Below are 24,037 nucleotides of genomic sequence, written 5' to 3'. Positions count from 1 at the left end.
GCTCGCTACTCTCGCGGCTTTTTCTCTTTGCAGAGGTTTTTACTCACACTTGTACTTTTGTGTCCCAAAACTAAAAAATTTGGAGCTCGCTACGCTCGCTACGCTCGCGACATTTTACTTTACGGCGGTTTTTTTAAACTCGTTTTGATACTTTACTGGTCCAAAATCAAAAAATTTCGCGCTCGCTGCGCTCGCGGCTTTTTCACTTCACACTGGTATTTATAATACTAGCTAGCGCTTTATAATTTTGCACTGATCTGTCTCCGGTTTCTTTATGTAAAACCTAGCAAAAAGCACCATGAATGATTGCTACACGATTTTTAAGTACTTCAATTACAATTGTAGTCCCTTATTATATTTCGTCGTATTTTTTGGGGGGTGCTCAATAGGTAGTCCGCCCCGGGTGCCAACCGATGCTACGCCGCCACTGATCATAGCACCCGAACGAATGAACCGATTTCAATTTAGTTTTTTTTTTGTATTACAGGTGTTTTACGGGCGATTGTTCTTAGACATGTTTGATGAAAATCAATTGAGCCGTTTAAAAGTTACAGAGGTTTTACGCTTTGAAGTCGCTGTCAAATAAACTTGTTATGTCAACATTAAACTCTTCGGTACATAGCGGGTTGCAAAAATAATCTAGGAACTGACAGAAATATCATTAAGTTCACAATCATTAGGGGCGGCAAAAATTTAATGGCCTACTAGCGGCAAATTTGTAAATCCGCCACTGCCGAAATTGTTTAAAATTTTATTAAATAATCATAAAAGAGAGGAACAGGGTGGTACATCGAAACTTTTACGTAAATACAATGGGTTAAATGGTTAAAAGTGAATGTGATAGATCCTCCTTGCTAGGTAAGTTTAAATCATACTTATGTAGTTCCACGAAACACAAATAAAATCGAAAACTGTTTCCTAGGTTCAAAGTCAGTGGCTGAAGGCCCAAACTCCTCAGTTTCGAAAGCAGGTTATTGATAATAATAAACAGCCTATCTGCTTATTAAGAATATAATCACCATCACATGTTACGATTTTATGCAAAGTTTGTGTGTACTAAAAAAGAGGGTAGAAAGAAAAGATAATCATCAGGAACAGCCTCTGTTGTGGATTACTAGCGACATCTAATGTGAAACCCAAAAAACTAACCTTTATGATATGTACTGTGACGCGTTATAGATGGCAGCAGGAGGGGCTTTTATGTGCATAAAAATAGGAAAAATTTATTTGAAGCTTTTTACTAGCAAAAACTATGACTGTATTCTTTATAATAAATAATATTTTTCAAATTTATTTCATAAAAGGTAGAATAAAATATTTAGCCCTAGAACACTGCAATGATTTAAGTAATAAAAACTGTTTGGAAATTGGCAACATTAAATCAAAATCAAACATGGCGCGCGTACACACGGTTCCGCAAATTTTTCATTTTTTCATTTATTTCTCATTTATTTTATGTTGTTTTACTGGTTTTGTGAGTGCCAATCGCGAATTGAATGAAGACAACTGGATAGAAATCCTTGAGGGAGAATGGATGGTCGAATTGTGAGTACTTTTCCTTGTAGCCGGTGTCAACCAATTTACGGGAACGTGTCAAATTTTTTCATTCATTATTTAGGTGTGAATAATCGGTATTACTCATTGAAATTGGCTGTGAAGCTGCTGGAAGACCTCTTTTAGGTGTTGGTCGCCTTATTTATCTGAGAAGCTGTTTATTTATGGCGTAATTAGCGACAGGAGCAACCCACTCGTTTGGGTTCATTAACCACTACAAGGTCGTTAGGGTCTGTGTAAAAGCACCGTTTTGAAAACCGTGACGCATTGTCTATTGTTGTTACATGTCTAAGTACTCAAATTACGTGTGAAATTCAGCTTCCATTTTGTAGTACACCGTGACAAAAAGGTCAAAAGGAAACAGGAAAATAATACAATGTACAGAATGGACTGTTATTCTCATTTTATCCTTGAAAATATAATATAAACTAAAACATTTAAGTATAAGTAACTGCCTATTAATACATCCCTACTACATATTCTCTCTAGGTTGAACTTATAATTTCTTATATGATTTCAAATTCAAAAGTACATAATTAATTAAGTAAATATATTTCTAAGGCATAAACTAACTCTAAAGAGGTTTATAGCAGACACATAATTTATGGTCATTGCCCTTTGCTTAGTTAATTACACAAGTGAGTTAATTATCTCTATGCTAAATAACTGTTTAGCAGGTGATGGCAGATTAGACATGTACATGCTGGCATTTGAAAAGACTGTCTTTGTATATATTTTTTGATGTTCTAAAAGTGCTGAATTTCAGCCTAGTATTACTTTAAATTTATTTCATGAAACCCTAAACTTAAACTTAGAAGATCTCTAAACCTTGATGAAATATGGACTGTTGTCAAGTTTTCTTACAGCACCATCTCTGATTTAAAAAAAAAAACAATATTTTTGTTTTATTACTACCATTAACCAAAATCAATTCATTCAATTAAGACCATCTGAAAATACTCTAACTCACAAAGTATATTAAAATAAGGCTGTTACATCAGCACTTTTCAAATGTCAAAAACAAAAGACAGCCTCCAAAACGCCCACCCTTCACCACTTCCTATATATTTTTGCTGGGAAGAAGTGGCGCAACAAACTCCCCAGCAACACATGGCTGTCTATTAGGTTTGAAGAACAAGATTTATACAAAAAAGTCTAATACAACTACTTACTGGCTGCATAGACAGATAATAGACAATTTGGAACTATGAGTCATAGTTTTGAAAGTTGTATGCACAAACATTGCATCACTAGCCCATACATGTATGCTAATGCATTATTAAACATGCTCAATGCAATTTGTGATGCAGACTTGCATATTTTATCATAATGAATGTCACATGTAGTGATTTTGGATGTGATTTTGATAAAGACCATTGTGTTTTCATAAATAGTTGTATCCTTTTACAAAAGAATCATTTAATGATGTACAAAGAATTAAATGGATAATATAGATACTTCATATATTTTCTTCAGGAAAATTGTATAGTATCATGAACTCTATAAATAAATAACTATAATTGGGTAAATATTTTGTTTCTCATAACCAATGTTTTCAAATATTGTGTGTCTTTCCCGATTTCACGCCAAAGCCACTGAACCAATAATGTTACTTGGTATTTGTAATTTGATACATAATAATAAATAATGCTTCTCTTTTATGTATGTTTGGTTGCACTGTAAAATAATAACAATATAAAGCATATGGAATGCTAATAAACAATTGAGTATTATTTTTACAGTATAGCTAGAAGACATCTATGAGTATTTATAAAAGTCTGGATATGAAAAGAAGTACTATGCTACTTAAATACATGCTTAAATACACTGTTCGTAAAAAATCTAGTTTCTCTTACACTGTATAATGTTTGCAACTATGTGGACAATACTGAGAAAAGATAAAAAAAGCAATAACCAGTCAACAGGTTGTTAAAAGTAAACAATAAAGGTATGATGTCATTTGTGATGACAACAACCATTTCATCATGCTTTGCTATATAAATATGAACCACACCTAGTTTTTGATATATTGAGTTCTGAATCTAATATTTTTCTTTAAACGTCTTTGACAACTGACAACAAATTTTACCAAGGGGTATTGGGTAGTCTGCGTAACTGGGTAGAGGAGATCAGATAGGGAATTAATGTTGCACCTTGTTAAACACTGGTACTTAGATGCATCCAATTAGACTGGAAGCCTAAGCCAGTTGGGAAAAGGCTCGGAAGATGACGATGAATTTAGGATTAAGAAACTCCACTAGTATAAAGTGCATAGTAGGTTTTCTCTCTTGTCTTAGAATATTACATGCTGTTTTTATACCTGTTCTATTTTATGATATAAAAATATAAACATATGGTAATGAAACACAATGCAAAAAACTTGTCAAACATCTGGTTTTTGTAGTGTTATTAATAACTAAGAGATGGCAACAAATTGTATGTTGTTATAGTAGCAAAAGAAATACATCGTCTGTGATTTCTTCTGCAAATCTGCATGGATACAGAGGAACAACGGAGTCTTAGTAATAGGATCCCGTATTTACGCGAGTGCTCAAGTGGAGTATAGATCTTCTAGTTAACCCTGTAGTCTCACCCTCAAAGACATCCATAAAACCTTCACTAACATTTAATAATTTCCCCATTTCTGCGCAGCTACGCCCCCTGGTGTCCAGCGTGCAACGCCCTATCCCCGGCATGGCGAGAGCTATCAACGCGAGCCACGCGCAAATCCCTCGGCGTGCGGACTGCGGCGGTAGACGTTACCAAGTCTCCTGGACTTAGCGGGAGATTTGTGGTCACTGCGCTGCCTACTATCTTCCAGTAAGTATTAGTTATTTTTGCCTTTCAAAGATTTTACTCGTAAAGATTTTTGGGGAGAGGGACACTGGAGAAGGCTGTACGGTTCCTGTTGGTTTAGTTCTCGTTCTGAAACTAAATTGTCCAAACGAGCCCATGAATGTGTTGCTACCCGCTGATACCCTAGAATTCAAATCAAAATAAAATCTTCATTGATGACAAAATGTTTTCCGAGAATTATACTTACTATTCATAATGGGGTACTAGCCCACTGTCGGCCACGGTGGCTGTTCTCATATAAGTAGATCAGCCAGCTGCAGCGAACATATTATAGTGCACGAGCATTTGCGCAGACACAGGTGCACTCACTATTCCTTCACTCTCATAGCCTGATGGGACGGCAATCCGACATGACTGTTGAGAGATCAGGCGCCAATTACACATTATCTAACCACCTTACATACAATGCGCTTAAATAGCAATAACCCGCTCTTCTTCTATTTCCAGTGTGATCGACGGTGAATTCCGCCAATACAAGGGTCCCCGGGACGTGGATTCCATGCTGGGCTACGTGGAAGACCAGCGCTGGAAGCAGACGGAACCAGTCCCATCGTGGAAGGCGCCCAACTCCATACAAATGACTCTGGTCGCTGAGTTCTTTAAACTAAGTCAAGCGCTCAGGGTACGTGGCTTATTAATATCCTTTGCACTTTTGTTGATGCTTGTGTTATATCTCTGGTAATTCGTTATAATAATATTATAAAGCTAAAGACTTGGTTTGACAGCGTTAATCTCAGTAAGTACTTTTCCGATTTAAAAAATTCTTTAAACCGCTGGCAGAGCTACTAGCAACACTAAGATCATATTACTGCAGAAATACTGAAAAAATAATATTAAAACTGCTTTAAACCTCTTGAATATGTCATGTTTCAGAGTGTGCACAACATGCTGATGGAAACATACGGGCTGCCTACATGGGGTTCCTATCTGATCTTCGCATTAGCCACCATATTCATTGGAGCACTACTCGGACTGGTATGCACATTTTTTTATGTATTTTTATTTTTAGCTTTTGAATGAAACCTAAAATATTCGAGAGTTGCCTTTGATTTCTCAGGGTTTCCATCATCAGGTCGTAAGTAAGCTATATTACTGCAAAGTTTCATCAAAATCCTTTGAGAGATTGTGCGTGAAAGGAGAACAATCATCCATACATACAATCTTTCACTTTTAATATCATCTATCTAATATTAAAAAGAGGTAACATTTGTAACTTCATATGAAGGGGGTAATCTTTGGCACCGCTGGTCGGATTTCCAAAATTCTTTTACTGATACATAGCTACAATGTTCCTGAGTACAGATAGCGCGCGAGTTGAATGCAGAGCTTAGGAATGCGGTATGATAGTTGACAAGGATGGCACAGCACTACACTGCAGGCGCGTGAGGTGGGGCGTGCGGATGGCGGGGGGAGGTGCTCCCGCTCTTTACCTCAGACCCCGACTGCATTCAACTCGCGCGCTATCTGTACCTTACGCTATATTTTATCCTTGTATGGACAGTATTTGCCTGGAAACCAGCTAGTTTGTAATATGATGATTTATCTTCCAGATCCTAGTGTGCATCATAGACCTGCTGTACCCGCCGCGGCGCGGGGAGAAGGTGTTCGTCTCGCAGCAGGAGCTCGACAAGCGGGCAAGGGGCGACCAGGATGCTAAGGACAAGTCCGATGATGATCAGGTATGCAGCCATTTTATCATTTGCCCAGCCTTTTCTTTTCTGATAGGCTTCCAGTCACGATGGAGTTACATGATCCAACTGCCTATCTGGCCTTCACAACCTCTAGTTACTTGAGCAATCCATCACTCCTTGGTAGGACTGGTTGTCAGACTATCTGGCATTGATATGCACTCGGCTTAAGGGACCTCGCGTCCCTGAAAATCAGGTGATTCATTTTATAATCCAGAAACAGACCCTTGGATTGTTAATTGCAATTTCTGCTTTAATACAATAAAATTTTTTGATCGTCGTGAAAGATGACGTGCCAACAAGGGACTTACCACATAGTTTTATTGACATATTCATGCAAATTATACAACTGTTTGCTTCGTATAAGAATAAAATATTTTTATTGGTACTTTATGAGTTGTTAACCAAAATTGTTATTTGTGTAGGAGCTGATCAACGACGACATCGTGGATGACGACGACAATGAAAAGAACAGCGATGCAGAGAAGAATTCACCCAGCGATGTGAGTAAACCATAGTTTTAAAAGTTAATGAACTTGATACATTCCTAATTCTCAGGGGCTTTGCATACGAGCAACGTTAATTGATGCAATTGTTAATTTTTTGAAAGATTTCTATATGGTAAAGTAGCTAAACTCCATTTTAATAGCCACTCCAAATAATCCTGAGTGTCTTCATACACAAATACATACTGAAGAATATACTAGAGCTTGAAATAATCGTCCTTTTTTTAAATAATATGTCACATCGAAATTTTTTTATCTTAATTTAATGCTTACTTAAAACGAACGTAGACAACTATCGTACTGCACCACGGTAACATCCTTAACCCTTATCACTTATAACATTTTATTTTTCTTCCACAGTCATCAGAGGAAGACAAAGAGAAGCCGGCGGCAGCGGGCGGCGACTCCGCCCCCGCGGGCGCCGAGCGAGGCGAGGTCCGCAAGCGCAGGCCCCGCAAGGCCGACTAGGCGACCGCCCGGGTCTAACCCACACACTTGCTTACGCCGGGGACCTACAGTTTTAACTGCAGAGATAAAAAAATAAACAAAATAACTAGCGGAGATGTCATAACACAAATTATTCTCCTAAGAAAGTAGCGCGACAACATGCGGGTGTTCGGGGGACGAGGAACGTTACTAGCTCCGCCCTTACAAGCCTTCTTTGGAACCAAATCACCTCTCAATCAAGAGCAATCTTTGACAGATTGGTCTTAGTTTGACAAGGAAGTAGAACGCTTCGTTGGTTCTAGTAACTGATTTCTTTTTCGATCTGCTCTGATGGTTTTGATATGACATCTCCGCTAATCTTTCCTTCCTCTGTAATCAAAATACTCGAACTGTTAAGCCAAAATTGAGAAATGTACAGTAAAACTGACAAAACGTTATCAATATTAACTATCATAGTTAAAACTGAAGGTCTGTAGCCGGCTTTACACAACAACACTAAGACAACGCCGGTTAACGTATTTTCTGATAGTGTGCTTTTTCAAAATGTTGGTTTTAGTAAAAAAATATGTAACGAAAACACTGTTTGGTCAGTTTAAGTATTGTTAGGTATCTAGAGGAGATTCTATTTATGCTAATTTCATATACCAATAAGGTTCGGGGGGTCGTCGCCTTCCGTAATATGACTTCGTAAGGTCATGAACCCTTTTTTATGTGAATTTCTTATCTACTATAAAATATACAAAATATTGAAAACACGCACACAATAAATTATAAAATCTAAATAATATAATTTACTTACACTATCGGAAAATATTGAAATCGACTTACAACAAGCGAATTATAAAGTTGGTTAGACCTCTTAGAGCGTAAATATAAAATTCCTGAGCCTTAGAGGTCAGAAAAAAAGCGAAGCCTTATAGCGGTTTCTTATTAGCAAGGAGAATTTGCCCTTGACCTTCAAGGTCACTAATTGTCGCGAATTGAGTAATCAGTTTCAATTAAACGAAATAATCTTTATTTTAGTATTTGCAATGTTAATTGTGGTTGCCAGATAAAAAAAAGCCTGCCTTAAAATATCACCTAGCTTCCACCCGTTGTTTCACCCGCGTCCCGAGGAAACTTTCCCGCACATGGATAAAAACGTACACCCATATAAACTTTCGCATTTATAATGTACATGAAATATCTGGCAACACTATTAACATGGCATGAAATAAAATAATTGAAACATTGGCAACACTGGTATCTTAATTCGCGACCGGCCTATAACACTATGGTATGAGAAAAGTAAAAGTAAAGATTGTTTGTAGTGCTCGATTCATACCATTTGTATTTCTTGTAGTGTGTTGATATTTAACTCATTTTTATTTTTAAACGGTAATGAAGATTAAACATACATCAGCACAAAAAAATGGCTAGAAACTATATAATAAAATGTTAGGAAAAATATGTAGTACCCAAACCCTCGATTAACTGTCTCGCGGCAATTAACGCTACATATTTTTCCTAACATTTTATGTCATGGATTCCCTCAGTGACGCCTAATTCCATAATTTTATATGGTATCTTATGTATTCAGCGTTAATTTTTTGCCATTTACATGCATTTATTAGCATTATCAACATCTTAGATATAAACTATTGAGTTAATGCTTGGAAAGTAATAGTAGTTAAATATCAACATTCACATATGTTAAAATTATTCTATCTGTGTTGTCTTCCCATTATTTTTAACTGTCATTTATTATTTAATAATTATTATTATTCAATATTTTTTCTATAAAAATGTTTTGCTTTTCAAGTAAGCTGAATCTTTTTATTCATATATTTTATAGTATTTCATTCCATAAAAAGCATTAAACAAGATATATTCGTATTTTCTCACATACTAGAAACATGTTGGCATAAGTTTTATATGAAAAATATTCAACTCCAAAAAGGTCTAATTTTCCATATAAATATGTACGAAAATACGAACTGTTCTTATTACAATATAATATGAGTGTACAAAATATTGTATTTCGTTGCTTTTTCCAAAATGTCCTCATTTTCAACGACCATTTAAATCGAAATTATTACTTTATATTATTTACTGTTCGGGTGTTTGGTGTGAGTGTATGAATGAGTGTCGTTACGGCTCAATTTGATTGCATTTCGACGTTCACTAGTATTTTGTAATCTCACAGTCTTTTATAGTGAAGGTTGATGTAGTTTTGGTAAATAACTTTAGCATTATATAGTATTTTAAAAAACAATACTACTATTTCTTCCTACGAAAACCTCTTCCTTTTTGGAAAGTCGGTTAAAAAGATCATAAAATTAAATCACTATGTATCAAGCTTGCTTTGATCAGTCAGCCTGCTACCACCGACTGACTGAGCAATATTTGACTACATACACTATATCTTTTTATCTCATCTTTTATCTTATGAATATTTCAACACTTTCTTTGTTAAAAAATCATGTCTTGATCTATACTTTCGACTTATCGACCATTTACTAGCTAAAGTTATTTACAGAAAACTACATAAAAATCCTTCACATAGCATTTATCAATCACAGAGTGTTTAGTTTGCACCAAATTTAGTGTAATTTTACTTTTATTTAAATCATAAAACTTGAGACTTTCATCAAAGTATTATATAAGTATATTTTATTTTTAACGTAATTTTGTATTCATTGGGTAGTTTGCTTATGTATTGTTAGTTTTTGGATAATAGAGTATTTTACTTATGGCCAAGAATAAGTTATATTATGTAGATACAGGGGTACCTATTACAATAAAAAATACACAACACTGTCAACAAGAAAGCTACATCATTGTCCTATTGCCAACTGAGCCTAAAAAGCCCTAAATGTGTAGTTATGAAATTACCACAACGAAAGTTAACTTTCCATAAGCAATTACGCCAACGATTTTATTTTATTTTTTACAGAAAGTTTAAGAAAATTGGATGGAATGAGACTAAACGAAATCATGTGAAAATATTCATTCAAGATTTTTTTATTCATGCCCATCGTGTTTTGAGTTGAGTGGTGAAGCAGTAATAATTATTATAAGTATTTATATTATCGCTTTTTATATAACGAGGCTAATATATCATTTATATATTTTATGGAGGCTAACAATTATTTTACAGCCTTAAAAATATTATTTTCTCGATCAATTGAAGGATAATACTAATTTTATATGTAATCTGCTTCGCCTCTTCGCTCTAAGCGCGGTGAAAATCACATTCCTCTTGCGAGTAATGAATTGAGCGCTCAATAATATACAATGTATCGATCTACGTACTTATTGAGATTAGAATTATGTATTAGGCCTCACGTTGTGTCACTTTTAGCATTATAATAAAGAAGAACTAATATATAAATAACGTTTACAAGACAGTAAAACAGCTAAAGTGAAGAAAAAAAAACGATTCTTACACATACAATGCTAAAAGTTCTACAAAAAGTAATATTTATTTATTTGTTGCAATACTCAAATTATATGTTCGCTTATATTTTATTATGGTTTTATGTATTATGATGATTATATTATACATTATTTGAATACACGAAACATTAGGGTTATTGAAATTGTAACGAACGGAGCGCTGTGGTGGTTTGTATCGAAAACGAGAAGGGATAACTGAAACTGTATTATTAAAGTCTATATTACAGAATTATAACACTCAAGTATATTATTTAGAGCTTAGCTTTTTAGTTTAGGGCTCTAATTTTAATTAGAACTTGAGTTTGTAACTGTTATAAGACAGCATAAGCCCATATGCGATATATAACTGTTACTCGTTAAAATCAGAGTCGATTGAAGCAAGTTGTCAGTAGTAAGTAAACTATAGTTTTTCAGAGTATTATGTATTTTATATCGACTGCAAATACGAGTAGCAAGTGTTTATATAATATATAATCATTATTTTTTCTTCTGAATTTGTAATATTCCATTTTCAGCGTAGAATTTTATGGTTGGAATTCAAAGTTTCAGTTATCCCGGCTCGGTGTGGTATTGTCATTGTTAACATGAAAATTGCCTTGTACAAAGACTTAAGATTGTTTTAAGTGTTGCGTTTATATTAACTATTGACCTAGTGACTTGCTGAATAAAATTTGTATTTGTATTGGCTTTGTTTTATTTATTCTGATCCTTAAAAAAACTTGAAATTACATCGTTCAATCTAGAGGGAATAGGAAATCAAATCCAAAACTCATTCAAATGTTTCTTTATTCAGATATATTTACATAAAATAATTAAGTATTGAGATAATTCACATAATGCAATTTAATATTAGACGATAATTTAGATTTACAATGAAATAATAAACTTTATAGAGCTGTAGCTGGATAAAATATGTTTGGCTAATATTTTATAAACATTGGTTATTGTAAGCACTAGCTAGTGGGTTAGTGGTCTAAACTGCTGGGTATTGTGAATATTTACCGCAAAATACCGTGATATAGCAATGTGAAGTTTGGTTTTGGATATTGCATTGAGATCTGCTATTATAAAAACAGGTTTTTAAGTGCATATGTATAATACAGTTCGGTTTTTGATATGTTACCCAAGAACAGGCTAGAAAATTGAGATAATCGTAAAATATTCATTTTAATATTTCAGATTATAAAACTCGAAAGCTAGGGAGTGCCAAAAGAGTTACTGTCTAAAACAATTATGTTATACATCGCAACAGTAAATGTGAATAAAAAACGATACAATTTCGACCATTACAAGCGTATTTTAATATAAATATCAATTTTAGCAAAATCTACGTTTCTAAACCCGTTGCATATTATTTTGGGGATTTTATTTTAAATACAATTTTCATATAATCTTAGTCTAGCGTATTTCTCGATCAACAAATTTTTGAGATATACAATTTATTAGGTTATACAACGCCAATCGTTAATTTACGTATCCTCGATAATAATTTAATTAATATCAATTGACAAGGGTAAATGCTGTGATGCGTAGTGTTGTCACTTGTCGATAGTTCACCTAGCGAGTTATCGAAACTACCGATATGCGATTTTTCTGTGTAGTCATATAAAAACCAACGGAATGTTTTTGATTTAATACTTATTAATTTTGATTGTTGTTTATTACTTTAACGAAGATATTTCATGGAACTAAATATTGATAGTGAATAAGTTGATTTCGTTAACGTGATAAGCAACAATTCATTTAATATTGTCGACAAAATTGGTTACAAATAAGCGGGTATTACACAAAATTTGTTCATACGATTACATTAATATACACAATTATATAAAAAAACAATATACATTCAGTTCTTTCTGGTGCATATAAGTTTTTTTTTTCACCAAATAAACATTTTAAAATTGGACATTCATATCAGTGGTAATTTAGATATAAATTAATCTGTATTCAAAATTAAATGCGAAAATAATTTGTTACAATTTTTGTAAGTAGTAAAAATTACTCTTTAAATCGTAAATAACTACAGAGCCCAGTAGAAATACTATTATTTCTAAATACACTTCATAAGATGAGCGAATACTTTTTTAAGCACTTCATATTTCAGTCTACTGCACTGCGCAGTAATTTACGCATTCAATTTTGAAAGTAAACATACATAGGTATTTCGATAGAAAGATCTTTGGAAAACTTATATTTCATCGAAGTTTATAAAAAAAATACAAAATGGAGTAAATCCGAAGATAGAGGGCGCTACACTAGGTTAGGTATTTCATGACTAACATTTCTTAAATTACAAGTTTCATTAAGTTAACATAGGATTTCAAAATAATTTCAGTCAAAACTCCTCACATCAGTTCATTTTTTTCCGAGATTCTTCCACAAACATTTTTATTTTTGAAATTTAGTCATAATTAACCTAACCTTTTTATAGGTACAGCCCTATAGACAAAAACATATAAAAATCTAACCTACAAAAAAAATCTCATTGTCTAAGTCCAACTAATTTAATCTTAAAAAATACATTGAAGACAAAATCATAGTCGCGATAATACATTACGGTCATAAACAAACAAAAAAAAGAGACTAGATTGTTAAAAAATTAACAATTATTACAAAAAAAAATATTGCTTACGGTTAGGGATGAATAATCACAAAATAATCATGAGATTTGTTACAAATATAAGGTAATACCTAAAGCTACGTGTATCTAAAAATGTCGATAGATATTAAAGAAAAATATGGTAGCTTAATTTAAACCAGAGTTTTAGTTTAATAAAATGCAGTTAAATTAGAAGCAGTATAGATTAATTTATTTGATTGCTAATTCTCGAGAAAATGCAACAGAAATTGAAATTTCTAAGTACAAACAAACAAAATCTACGGAAAATGCATTGTATTTCTTTGTTCTAATTCTGTTTATCCATCGACATTTGTGATACAGTTTATGAACTTCATTTTACACACAAAGCATTAAAATAAAGCGACATTTTCACGTATGAAGGTATATAAATAATTAACTTAAACATTAAATGTGACGATTATTTTGGTAATATACTTTATAACTTCATTAAAAATGGAAATAATCACATTACTTTATTAATATACAAAACTTATGTATACAGTATACATTTCTAGCGAAAGGGTTAGAAATAATATTTTATAGATTATCAATCTATATCCTATTACAATTTGAAAGTCGATATACCTTATCGATAAATAGGGCTTCCATTTATCGATATGCTGATTTATCGACTTTTAAAATCGTCGTATTTAACACAAATGAATATTTATCTTGAAGATTGTCGACATAATAAGCGCTTAAAACGACGAGTAGTCGATTTAATTACATATCGATATAAACACGAAGAGACAGGTAACAAAATCTAGAGTTTTTTACTATTTGTTCCACTGTGGAGTTATAGACTACCTACCTATACAGGAATGGCAGTGTTTGTTTTAGTTTATTTTGTGAATATTATTTAAAATCTTTATCATATTAATCTGTCTTATTACTTTAATACGAAGTTTTGGGCGAATGTAAAAATGTCTGACATTATCAAAATTTTAAGCAATATTCACAAATACACATGAAAACATTTGGCTTTATAGATTTTAACAACGTCACAGTCACAGTTTTTTTATTACTTTAAGACATCACATATTAAATTGTTCATGTTTTATTTTTTATTTTAATATAAATTCATTAAAACTTAAAACCCGGACCGGGTTTGTCGGCGGATTGCTTACGTCATTAAGATGGCGTAGAGAGTATTAAAAATAAAAGCAATTAAATACATTTTGGTTAATAAAATCCTAAATCTATTTATTTATATATTATATACTTTACTCATCGGTGGATTATAGTTTATTGTCAGGATTGAATGTGCTTTGAAAAGGTCCTTAATATTTTTTTCATATAGCCATATTACAAGTGAATAAGGAACATAAGATTTTCCCTAGTAAATAAAACAGTCCCCTAGTAAATTGTAAAGTTAAAAGTCTGATCGTTCAGAATAATGAAAAATGATTGTAATCAGTTCCAGTTTTCAAAATGCAATTTTAACTCAAGTATATTAATTTCCCTCTACCATATTTTATTGAATGTCCAAGTACCTAAAGAGATTTTCTGACATTTTCACAGCACATTGAAATCCTACAATAAACTATAGACACAAACTCGGCAACGGCTTACATACGGGATATAAAACACGTAGTTTATATTAAGAGGAATCTAATTGACCTACAAGCCACATTGGGTCTATATAACTAGAGCGGAGCACACACTAGTTAATATTAGGATGATTTTCAAAATTTTTTGAACGTCACTAGTAAAAAATAATGGTCATAAGAATTTTAATCTTGGCAAAATTGTAATACTTGCATTTTTTTCAATAATAGCCTAATTTTCATACTTTTTTGGAAGTCATAAAATGTAGCCAAAATGTGGCAAAAAAGTCAATTAATTTATTTACATTTTCATTGCCTTTTTTCACTACAACACAATTAAAAATTAACTTAAAACCCACTCAATAAATAAAATTACTAATACCAGTCGAAAACGCGAATAATTAAAAATTCCTAATTTTTTTCCTAACGCCTAATATCCTACCAGTGTGCACTTAGCTTAATAATATCTATTTAAATTTGTTATTATCGTTTAATGGAAGGTTTAGTATTACTCATGCAGAAAACCATTACATTTTAACTATATGAGTTTTTTTTCTGATAAATAATTTAATAACATTGCAAAATAAATCTTCCATATAATTCTTTTAGGAACCAAATATGTTGATAATAATTAATTATAATTTAATTGCGCCTGTGTTTATGACAAACACCAACATAGTGATGTGACATCATATCGATATATTATTTGTCGATTTTTGAAGTGATGATATTTGTCATAAATACAGGCGTTTTAATGAAATACTTAAAGCATGTCGTAGAGCAGACTGAACTCTGTGTGGTCGACACACGGCATGTATTCGCGCGGCCCCCGCAAACTATACTACTCAACAGAAGCAAGCGTAGAAACGACACATGTCCTGTGTCCACGATGAGTTCGGTTGGTTTCTACGGAGAAATATACACAAATAAGTTTTTTAAAGTTGTTTTTTTTTTAATAGAAATTTTTGTAAGTTACTTTATCTGATTCTTCACCATTTTTACTACTTTCGTTACATTTATTTAAAGCGTCAATTAATCGAGTATCGATTTTTACAGGATAATCAATGACGGATGAACTGACTTGGCTTAAAATTGGTGGGGATGTAGCTAAAACCAGGAACTAACATAGAACTAATATACCCATCCGAAGACGGAAAAGTTTTTCTCTCGGATCGATGACGGAAGGTAGGGTAGTCTATCTATACTATATCAATCTAATAAAGATCGATTTTTTTTGTTTATTTGTATCCTTCAAAACTACTGGACCGATTTGATAAATTATTTCATGGTTGGAAAGCTGCACCCTTCATAAGTAACGCGTACAAATTTTACCCCGGTACGGGCAGCAGTTACCACGGGATACATGTAAAGCCTGTCAGAAGTTAGCACACATACTCACCATCAGGGATCCATGGGATGCGGCGGCGAGGCGCCGCAGCTGCTGTCCTCCGAGTGCAGCGCGTCGCCCAGCTCCGTGCCCACCTGGCCCGGGACATACTTTGTCAGGTTAGTATACATATAGACATAGTGTCAATTTGGAGAAACATGAAAATAACAGGAGTCTTAGGGTCAATTCCCACTGAAAAAGCAGCGGCCGGCAGCGGCCGTAAGAGCACGGACAATGTAAGAGCGCGGCGCCGCGCTCGCGCTCACTTGCTCGCAGTTACTTGCTCTTACGGCCGCTGCCGGCCGCTGCTCTTTCAGTAGGAATTGACCCTTATACTGAAAGGAGATATTTTTCGCCAAACTTGTGTCATTATGGAACACGAGTGTGTTTTTGTGCTCGGAATTTAATATATATAACTTTGCAGACCATATTTAGCATAAATTATAAGTTCTAACACGGTTATAAGCCTACCTGAGTTCAAATACAAAATAAAATGGCAGGATATGATGAGTTATATAAGATATCTCATTTCCAACGGTGGACTAGTACTATAAATCTAAAATAAATATAGTAGAGTAAATCGACTGATATTGACGATAGAAATCTTTGAGATGTAAAAGCTACAATCTCCCTAGCTACCTGCGACTCAGGGCTCCATGGGTGAGTATGTTTGTGACACAACACATGTGTACATACCTTGAGCACGTCGTGCAGCGAGCTCATGCTGCCGAGGCTGAGCGGCGTGATGGACCGCTCCAGCAGCAGGGAGCCGCTGCCCTGCGAGCCGCCGCCCACTGACCGGTCCATGGGCCGCGCGGGCGGCGACGGCGGCGGCGACCCGGGGGCTTCGCGGCGCCGCCATGACCCTGGGAACACAAAAATAAAATCAAAAAATTTCCATACCAATATATTTTACTAGCTTCTGCCAGCGGTTTCACCCGCATCCCGTGGGAACCTCTGCACGAACCCGGATAAAAATAGCCTATAGCCTTCCTCGATAAATGGGCTATGTAACACCGAAATAATTGTTCAAATCGGACCAGTAGTTCCTGAGGTTAGCGCGTTCAAACAAACAAACAAACAAACTCTTCAGCTTTATAATATTAGTATAGATATATCATAGAAAAGGGAATAGCCAAAGGCTGGTGAATATTCGACCTATTTTGTACAAGCGGTCGTAGTCTGTGGGCGTATACCATTCAATGTATTTTTAAGCTAATATAAATTATACGTACCATTGTAAGATCCGGTGCCGTGCGATATCGTTAACGGTGACGTCCGTTTACTGCTCTCTCGACTGCTGTACATCTAGAAAATGCAACAAAACGTACATTAATTACTGGTCTTAATCACACACTTTAGTCATCTCGCTAAAATACATAGTTCATGATGATTTTCTTTGTTACTAATAATGTAGGTTTGTAATTTCAGACTTACAAGTCTAGGTTTCCTTAAGATGGTGTTTAAGATACACTTAGAAAGTACAAACATACAAACTTAGAAAAGTTGCTCAATCCTTCTCCGTGTGAGAGGAGGTCTATGCCCAGCAGTGAGACGATAAAAATGTTGATAATCGTCATCTCCCAAGTCTTTTCCCAACTATGTTGGGGTCGGCTTCCATCCTTACCGAATGCAACTGAGCACCAGTGTTTTATTAGGAGCGACTGCCTATCTATCCGACCTCCTCAACCCAATTACCCTGGCAAACGATTATTCCTCATTGTTTAAATATGCATTTTATAAAAATATTGATGATGATGATTTTTTAGTGGGATAATTCTGGTCCTGTTACTGTACTGTTTACCTGTGGATGCTCGTCAGCAGTCTCGACAGTGGTGGGCAGGTCGAGGAGTCGCTGCGAGCGGATGCCGTCGCCCGGCCCCATGTGCGACAGGTGGGCGAAGTTCGTGGGGGCCGATATTAGACGCGAACGACGCTCTGATCTGTTGGCACAACGGTAAATTATATTTATTATGTAGCTGATGTTTTAGTGAGGAATTTTGGGCAAAACAGACGAAAAGAGCAACTGCTTGACCACGCACTGAAATCTTCTGTCTGTAGTTTCCGCTCCACTGCGGCCGCGCGAGGCGCATCGAAACTGCTGAGTACCCCCGCGCGTCCTATCCCTTCCCGTGTGTAGTTAGGTACATACAAATAAAACCATAGTAAAAAAAAGTCGAATCCAAGAAACGTCAATAATTCTGAATTCGGTGTTGCCCGATTAAAAAATATTAAAATATTCTGTGCTGCCACAAGGCTTCTATGACATGTCATTTGACTGACCAATTTTACTTATTGGTAAAACCTAGCTGTTTGTTTAATCCAAGTTGGAGAATGAAAACAATGCTAATCAGTCAGTCGTTATTTTACATCATCATTAAAAAATATACACTAATTATAGTACAATGGGCGATTATATTGCTAAAATAAAAATAAGTTATTACTCACAATCGGTTATGCGCCTCAATAGCCTGGTGCGACTGTTCTCGTACGGAAAACCGTCGCTTCGTGCCCCATAATGATGTATCTACGCAGATCGGCGGGTCTGAAGCTCGGGGATCTGTTGGAAGTCAATGCTATTTTTTGCATCATGATGTCATGCATTAAGCAAGAATCAAAGATCAATGTAATGAGGAAAGATGGAGAGGAAGAGGAAGACTTAAGAAAAGATGGATGGATTGCCTGAAATATGACATGAATAGGAAGGGAGTGAGTATCAGTATGACAAGTGACAGGACTCCAGAAGACCAGAATAAAACAGGGCAGGGGGAAAAAGAAGATTATGTAAGAAGGGCCATTAAAACGATCAAAACAAAATGGTATACAAATTACCAAAATAAGACCTAAGCAACGATCACCAGTATAAAATTGGAGAACAGAGGTGGTGGGATGTACCTTTTTCATTTTAGATTTCAATGTTATATGCATATTAATGTGTATTTTGTAATTTTGATTGTTTTAATGGCTTTTGTCGTTGACTGTACTTTATATTTTTAGGACAGGACACATAGGTATTTAAAACCACATCATAAAATTTTACCACTTAGACCAACAAAAAAAAATTGTTTTCCTGATGTTTTCCTAAAGGAAGAATGTGGATACATGCTGATACAGTTTAATATCGGACAAAAAGCCTGGGGTTTTTCCACCGGTAATCAAATATCTCTCATGGAATATGCGAAGTGAAGAGAAATCGGTCTTGGACGGGCGTGTTCAATTGATTTGACGAGTTAGGTGATAACTTACGTGACATGAGCGGGCGCAGGTATATGATGAAGGGCGCGGCGTCGCTGGAGAAGGGGAAGCCGTTCCCACTGCCGCCGCCCACGCAGCAGATCCAGCCAGACTCGTCCAGAGGTCGGGCGTTTGCTGCAAATATATACAAAATTATAGTTTTTGTATGATGGTAAGTTTGCTGTACAGCAGGAATAATAGTTATTAAAAGAAATAACAAATAATAAATGCATTTGATATCTGTCAAAAAACGCTTCACTTGTAACTAACTATGTATGTACGAAAATCTTGGAATCTGAATTTGACCCACTTCCCGATCTTCGATTAGGATGAAATTTTACACACACTCTCGATTTTTTTCTGAGGAGTTTTTGCTACGTAATGAAATGGCTGCTCGAATTTTCTTTTTTTGTTATTTTTTGTGAATAATTATTAAAATTACATGATTTAGGTCTCAAATAGTTTAAGGTCTTTTTAAATAAATAATGTACAATTTTGCTTGAATAAAAATTTACAAGTTAGACAGTTACATAGTATACTTCACATAGGGCACTTTTTGACTTATTTACAACAGACAACTAAAAGGCCATTCAATAATATAGATAAATCCAGTTATGTGACTCACGTATATTCATAGTCTGCACCCAGTCTCCGGTCTCGATGTCGTACACATCGATGTGCGTCGCCGTGAATATTAGCAAGTGCGTCTCGTTGATCGCTGCGAAATAATTAATCTTATTAGTTAATGGGATAATTAGTGGCAATTATTCCGAACTGTGGACACGTGTTAGGCCTCAAACAAATTGGACTAGCGGGTCCGAATGAGTGTCATATAAAACTGTCTCTGTAAGAATAGAACAGAGGCTTATGAATTTGAGAATGTGGAAAAATAATGATGGCTTAAAATATGACAAATTTCAGTAATTTTTGAAAAAAGCTTAAAAGTAAAAGTAAAAAAAAACCTATCTTCTATTTCAAGGGCTACCCTGTATATAATATAATATAATGCAGATGCTATATCAGTGTGAACAGTATAGGCAGAGCGAGTCATGTAACCGCTCGCGGCCGCCCCACGATCTGCCGCGCACGCCGCTTCGCGTATTCTTCGAAACACATTTTGCTGTTATCGTGCGCGTTTAGCGGGCTCAGTGTAGAGCGGGCTGGACGCGCTGTGTCTGGTTAGCGCGGACTCACGGCGCGTACGCGGCGTGCGATGCATGCGCACTGCGAGCGAGGCCACTGCTCTCACCGGGTGACGACCCACAGTGTGGACTCAGCTGCATCCAATGACACTGAAAACCAACCCATTTAGGAAATGCCTAGGCCGACACTCACCGTGGTGCTGCGGATGAGCAGTGTACATGAGCTCGGTGTCGCGGGCGCGGTGCCCGTGCCGGTCCACGTACAGCGCCAGCGAGTTGAACACCAGCAGCGTGTCGCCCGAGCCCGGCACCGGCGCAGCACACAGCAGCCTGGCCCCCGAGTGTGACAGGAACACACTACACTCACCGTGGTGCTGCGGATGAGCAGTGTACATGAGCTCGGTGTCGCGGGCGCGGTGCCCGTGCCGGTCCACGTACAGCGCCAGCGAGTTGAACACCAGCAGCGTGTCGCCCGAGCCCGGCACCGGCGCAGCACACAGCAGCCTGGCCCCCGAGTGTGACAGGAACACACTACACTCACCGTGGTGCTGCGGATGAGCAGTGTACATGAGCTCGGTGTCGCGGGCGCGGTGCCCGTGCCGGTCCACGTACAGCGCCAGCGAGTTGAACACCAGCAGCGTGTCGCCCGAGCCCGGCACCGGCGCAGCACACAGCAGCCTGGCCCCCGAGTGTGACAGGAACACACTACACTCACCGTGGTGCTGCGGATGAGCAGTGTACATGAGCTCGGTGTCGCGGGCGCGGTGCCCGTGCCGGTCCACGTACAGCGCCAGCGAGTTGAACACCAGCAGCGTGTCGCCCGAGCCCGGCACCGGCGCAGCACACAGCAGCCTGGCCCCCGAGTGTGACAGGAACACACTACACTCACCGTGGTGCTGCGGATGAGCAGTGTACATGAGCTCGGTGTCGCGGGCGCGGTGCCCGTGCCGGTCCACGTACAGCGCCAGCGAGTTGAACACCAGCAGCGTGTCGCCCGAGCCCGGCACCGGCGCAGCACACAGCAGCCTGGCCCCCGAGTGTGACAGGAACACACTACACTCACCGTGGTGCTGCGGATGAGCAGTGTACATGAGCTCGGTGTCGCGGGCGCGGTGCCCGTGCCGGTCCACGTACAGCGCCAGCGAGTTGAACACCAGCAGCGTGTCGCCCGAGCCCGGCACCGGCGCAGCACACAGCAGCCTGGCCCCCGAGTGTGACAGGAACACACTACACTCACCGTGGTGCTGCGGATGAGCAGTGTACATGAGCTCGGTGTCGCGGGCGCGGTGCCCGTGCCGGTCCACGTACAGCGCCAGCGAGTTGAACACCAGCAGCGTGTCGCCCGAGCCCGGCACCGGCGCAGCACACAGCAGCCTGGCCCCCGAGTGTGACAGGAACACACTACACTCACCGTGGTGCTGCGGATGAGCAGTGTACATGAGCTCGGTGTCGCGGGCGCGGTGCCCGTGCCGGTCCACGTACAGCGCCAGCGAGTTGAACACCAGCAGCGTGTCGCCCGAGCCCGGCACCGGCGCAGCACACAGCAGCCTGGCCCCCGAGTGTGACAGGAACACACTACACTCACCGTGGTGCTGCGGATGAGCAGTGTACATGAGCTCGGTGTCGCGGGCGCGGTGCCCGTGCCGGTCCACGTACAGCGCCAGCGAGTTGAACACCAGCAGCGTGTCGCCCGAGCCCGGCACCGGCGCAGCACACAGCAGCCTGGCCCCCGAGTGTGACAGGAACACACTACACTCACCGTGGTGCTGCGGATGAGCAGTGTACATGAGCTCGGTGTCGCGGGCGCGGTGCCCGTGCCGGTCCACGTACAGCGCCAGCGAGTTGAACACCAGCAGCGTGTCGCCCGAGCCCGGCACCGGCGCAGCACACAGCAGCCTGGCCCCCGAGTGTGACAGGAACACACTACACTCACCGTGGTGCTGCGGATGAGCAGTGTACATGAGCTCGGTGTCGCGGGCGCGGTGCCCGTGCCGGTCCACGTACAGCGCCAGCGAGTTGAACACCAGCAGCGTGTCGCCCGAGCCCGGCACCGGCGCAGCACACAGCAGCCTGGCCCCCGAGTGTGACAGGAACACACTACACTCACCGTGGTGCTGCGGATGAGCAGTGTACATGAGCTCGGTGTCGCGGGCGCGGTGCCCGTGCCGGTCCACGTACAGCGCCAGCGAGTTGAACACCAGCAGCGTGTCGCCCGAGCCCGGCACCGGCGCAGCGCACAGCGGCCGCGCCCCCGAGTGGGACAGGAACACGTTCACTTGGTTCTCGGGGTGGACTAGAGCTGTGAAAACAATATTAACAATTAGTCATTGAATTCAGAAGTCATTGAAAATAAAGGCGGGTCTACGCTAGACGAACCGAGCACGAGCGGAGCACAAGAGGAGCCGTTCTCGGCATGTCGTTCGCGGCGTCAAGTGTGGACGTACAACGAACCTACAAAGATCACTGTTAGCAAATCTCTTTGTGTTCGTCAAAAACCGACAACAGGCGGAACGCAGCCGAGCACGCACGAAATGCTTGCAGCGCGCTCGTTAGAGGCTTGTAAGTCGGTCCACATTAGACGAATTGTGTTCGGCTCGTGCTCGGTTCTCCTAGCGTAGACGCAGCTTTAGACATCCAAAATATAAAAGTACGAAAGTAACGAGCACATCTCACGTCCGCACAGCGTCACAGTGCGCAGTGCACGTAAGCGATTCCTTCGGCCCCCTCAGTTAGCTCCATTTCTATTGGTCACAGTGCTCCGCACCACCATTACTTGCAGCTTCTAGGCATTCTACGTTTATATTGATGACCTCCTAACCAATTATGGGCTATGGCGGCTGTTCTCACCTAAGGAGATCAACTGCGCAGGAGATATTATAGTGCACGAGCATGAGCAAATGCGCAGACACAGGTGCACTCACTATTCCTTCACTCTCATAGCGCGATGGGACGGCAATCCGACACGAGCGGCAAGAGATCAGGCGCAGGACCGACATTTACATGCTCTCTGATGCACGAGTGTATCAATCACCAACTTCCAGGCTCCGGGCTGCTATGCGGGTTACTAAAACCCACCGAAGTTTTTAAGACCCAGAAACCGAGACCTCGTGCCCAGCAGCCGCGCTTGCGACAGCTAGACCAAGGCAGTAACGACGTAGGTAAGGTTCATACAGACGGGCACCTTTTTTTTACCGACGTCAAAAATCATCAAATGACCCCTCCCGCTGTGGGTTAGCTGCGGTGAGGGAGTGTCAGACTCTTACTGACTAAAAAACCGTCGTGTTCCGTCGTAGGCCTTTTATGTACCAGGGCCGCGGTATCTTTTTCGAACAACCCGCAGCCCCGACAGACGGGCACCTTGCGCGTGATCTTAAACCTTCACTAGGACTAAGATACTCACAGACGGCAGGTTGGTCGAGCGTAGCCCGGCGCGGGTCGGGCAGCGCATGCGCCGCGAAGCCGCCGCGGTACCCCAGCAGCAGGCGCGCGCCGCACAGCTGCACGCTGCACACCGCGCCCGCAGCACGCAGCTCCGCCACGCGGACACGACGCGCTACAGTGCGGGTGATCTCGTACACGTTCACTACGTACGCGTTCTAGAGGACACACATACAAAAA

At 39.0% G+C, this 24,037-nt stretch overlaps 2 protein-coding genes across 2 annotated transcripts in view; one reads left to right on the top strand and one right to left on the bottom strand.

Annotated features, from left to right (window-relative positions):
- The first annotated feature begins 1,369 nt into the window (after nucleotides 1-1,369).
- LOC110380159 (thioredoxin-related transmembrane protein 1) lies at nucleotides 1,370-11,171 on the top strand. Its single transcript, XM_064042436.1, has 7 exons — nucleotides 1,370-1,545; nucleotides 4,207-4,374; nucleotides 4,858-5,032; nucleotides 5,284-5,385; nucleotides 5,961-6,089; nucleotides 6,524-6,601; nucleotides 6,965-11,171. Exons 1-7 carry the CDS (start codon nucleotides 1,394-1,396, stop codon nucleotides 7,070-7,072), a joined length of 912 nt encoding a protein of 303 aa, XP_063898506.1. The 5' UTR covers nucleotides 1,370-1,393; the 3' UTR covers nucleotides 7,073-11,171.
- A 4,884-nt stretch (nucleotides 11,172-16,055) lies between these two features.
- The window catches only part of LOC110380158 (serine/threonine-protein kinase Genghis Khan), a 51,852-nt gene continuing 43,870 nt past the window's right edge, over nucleotides 16,056-24,037 (bottom strand). The window contains exons 36-44 of the mRNA XM_064042438.1: nucleotides 23,820-24,015; nucleotides 20,613-22,718; nucleotides 19,903-19,995; nucleotides 19,290-19,412; nucleotides 18,492-18,603; nucleotides 17,848-17,986; nucleotides 17,279-17,351; nucleotides 16,740-16,909; nucleotides 16,056-16,138 (exon numbers count right to left, since the gene is read on the bottom strand). Coding sequence (XP_063898508.1) covers nucleotides 16,058-16,138; nucleotides 16,740-16,909; nucleotides 17,279-17,351; nucleotides 17,848-17,986; nucleotides 18,492-18,603; nucleotides 19,290-19,412; nucleotides 19,903-19,995; nucleotides 20,613-22,718; nucleotides 23,820-24,015 — 3,093 coding nt within the window. The 3' untranslated portion in view covers nucleotides 16,056-16,057. The remainder of the gene's footprint in view (nucleotides 16,139-16,739; nucleotides 16,910-17,278; nucleotides 17,352-17,847; nucleotides 17,987-18,491; nucleotides 18,604-19,289; nucleotides 19,413-19,902; nucleotides 19,996-20,612; nucleotides 22,719-23,819; nucleotides 24,016-24,037) is intronic.

The sequence above is a fragment of the Helicoverpa armigera genome, chromosome 28 (assembly GCF_030705265.1).
Source record: "Helicoverpa armigera isolate CAAS_96S chromosome 28, ASM3070526v1, whole genome shotgun sequence".
Taxonomy (NCBI): Eukaryota; Metazoa; Arthropoda; class Insecta; order Lepidoptera; family Noctuidae; genus Helicoverpa; species Helicoverpa armigera.
Note: the sequence above shows the minus strand (reverse complement) of the source record. Positions and strands in the feature narration are given on the sequence as shown.

Excerpts from the sequence above, each read along its gene's own strand:
- LOC110380159 (XM_064042436.1), top strand. The coding sequence starts at position 1,394 with ATGGCGCGCGTACACACGGTTCCGCAAATTTTTCATTTTTTCATTTAT. Across the intron at positions 1,546-4,206 it reads GGAGAATGGATGGTCGAATT|CTACGCCCCCTGGTGTCCAG; the intron begins GTGAGTACTTTT and ends ATTTCTGCGCAG. Across the intron at positions 6,602-6,964 it reads AGAAGAATTCACCCAGCGAT|TCATCAGAGGAAGACAAAGA; the intron begins GTGAGTAAACCA and ends TTTCTTCCACAG.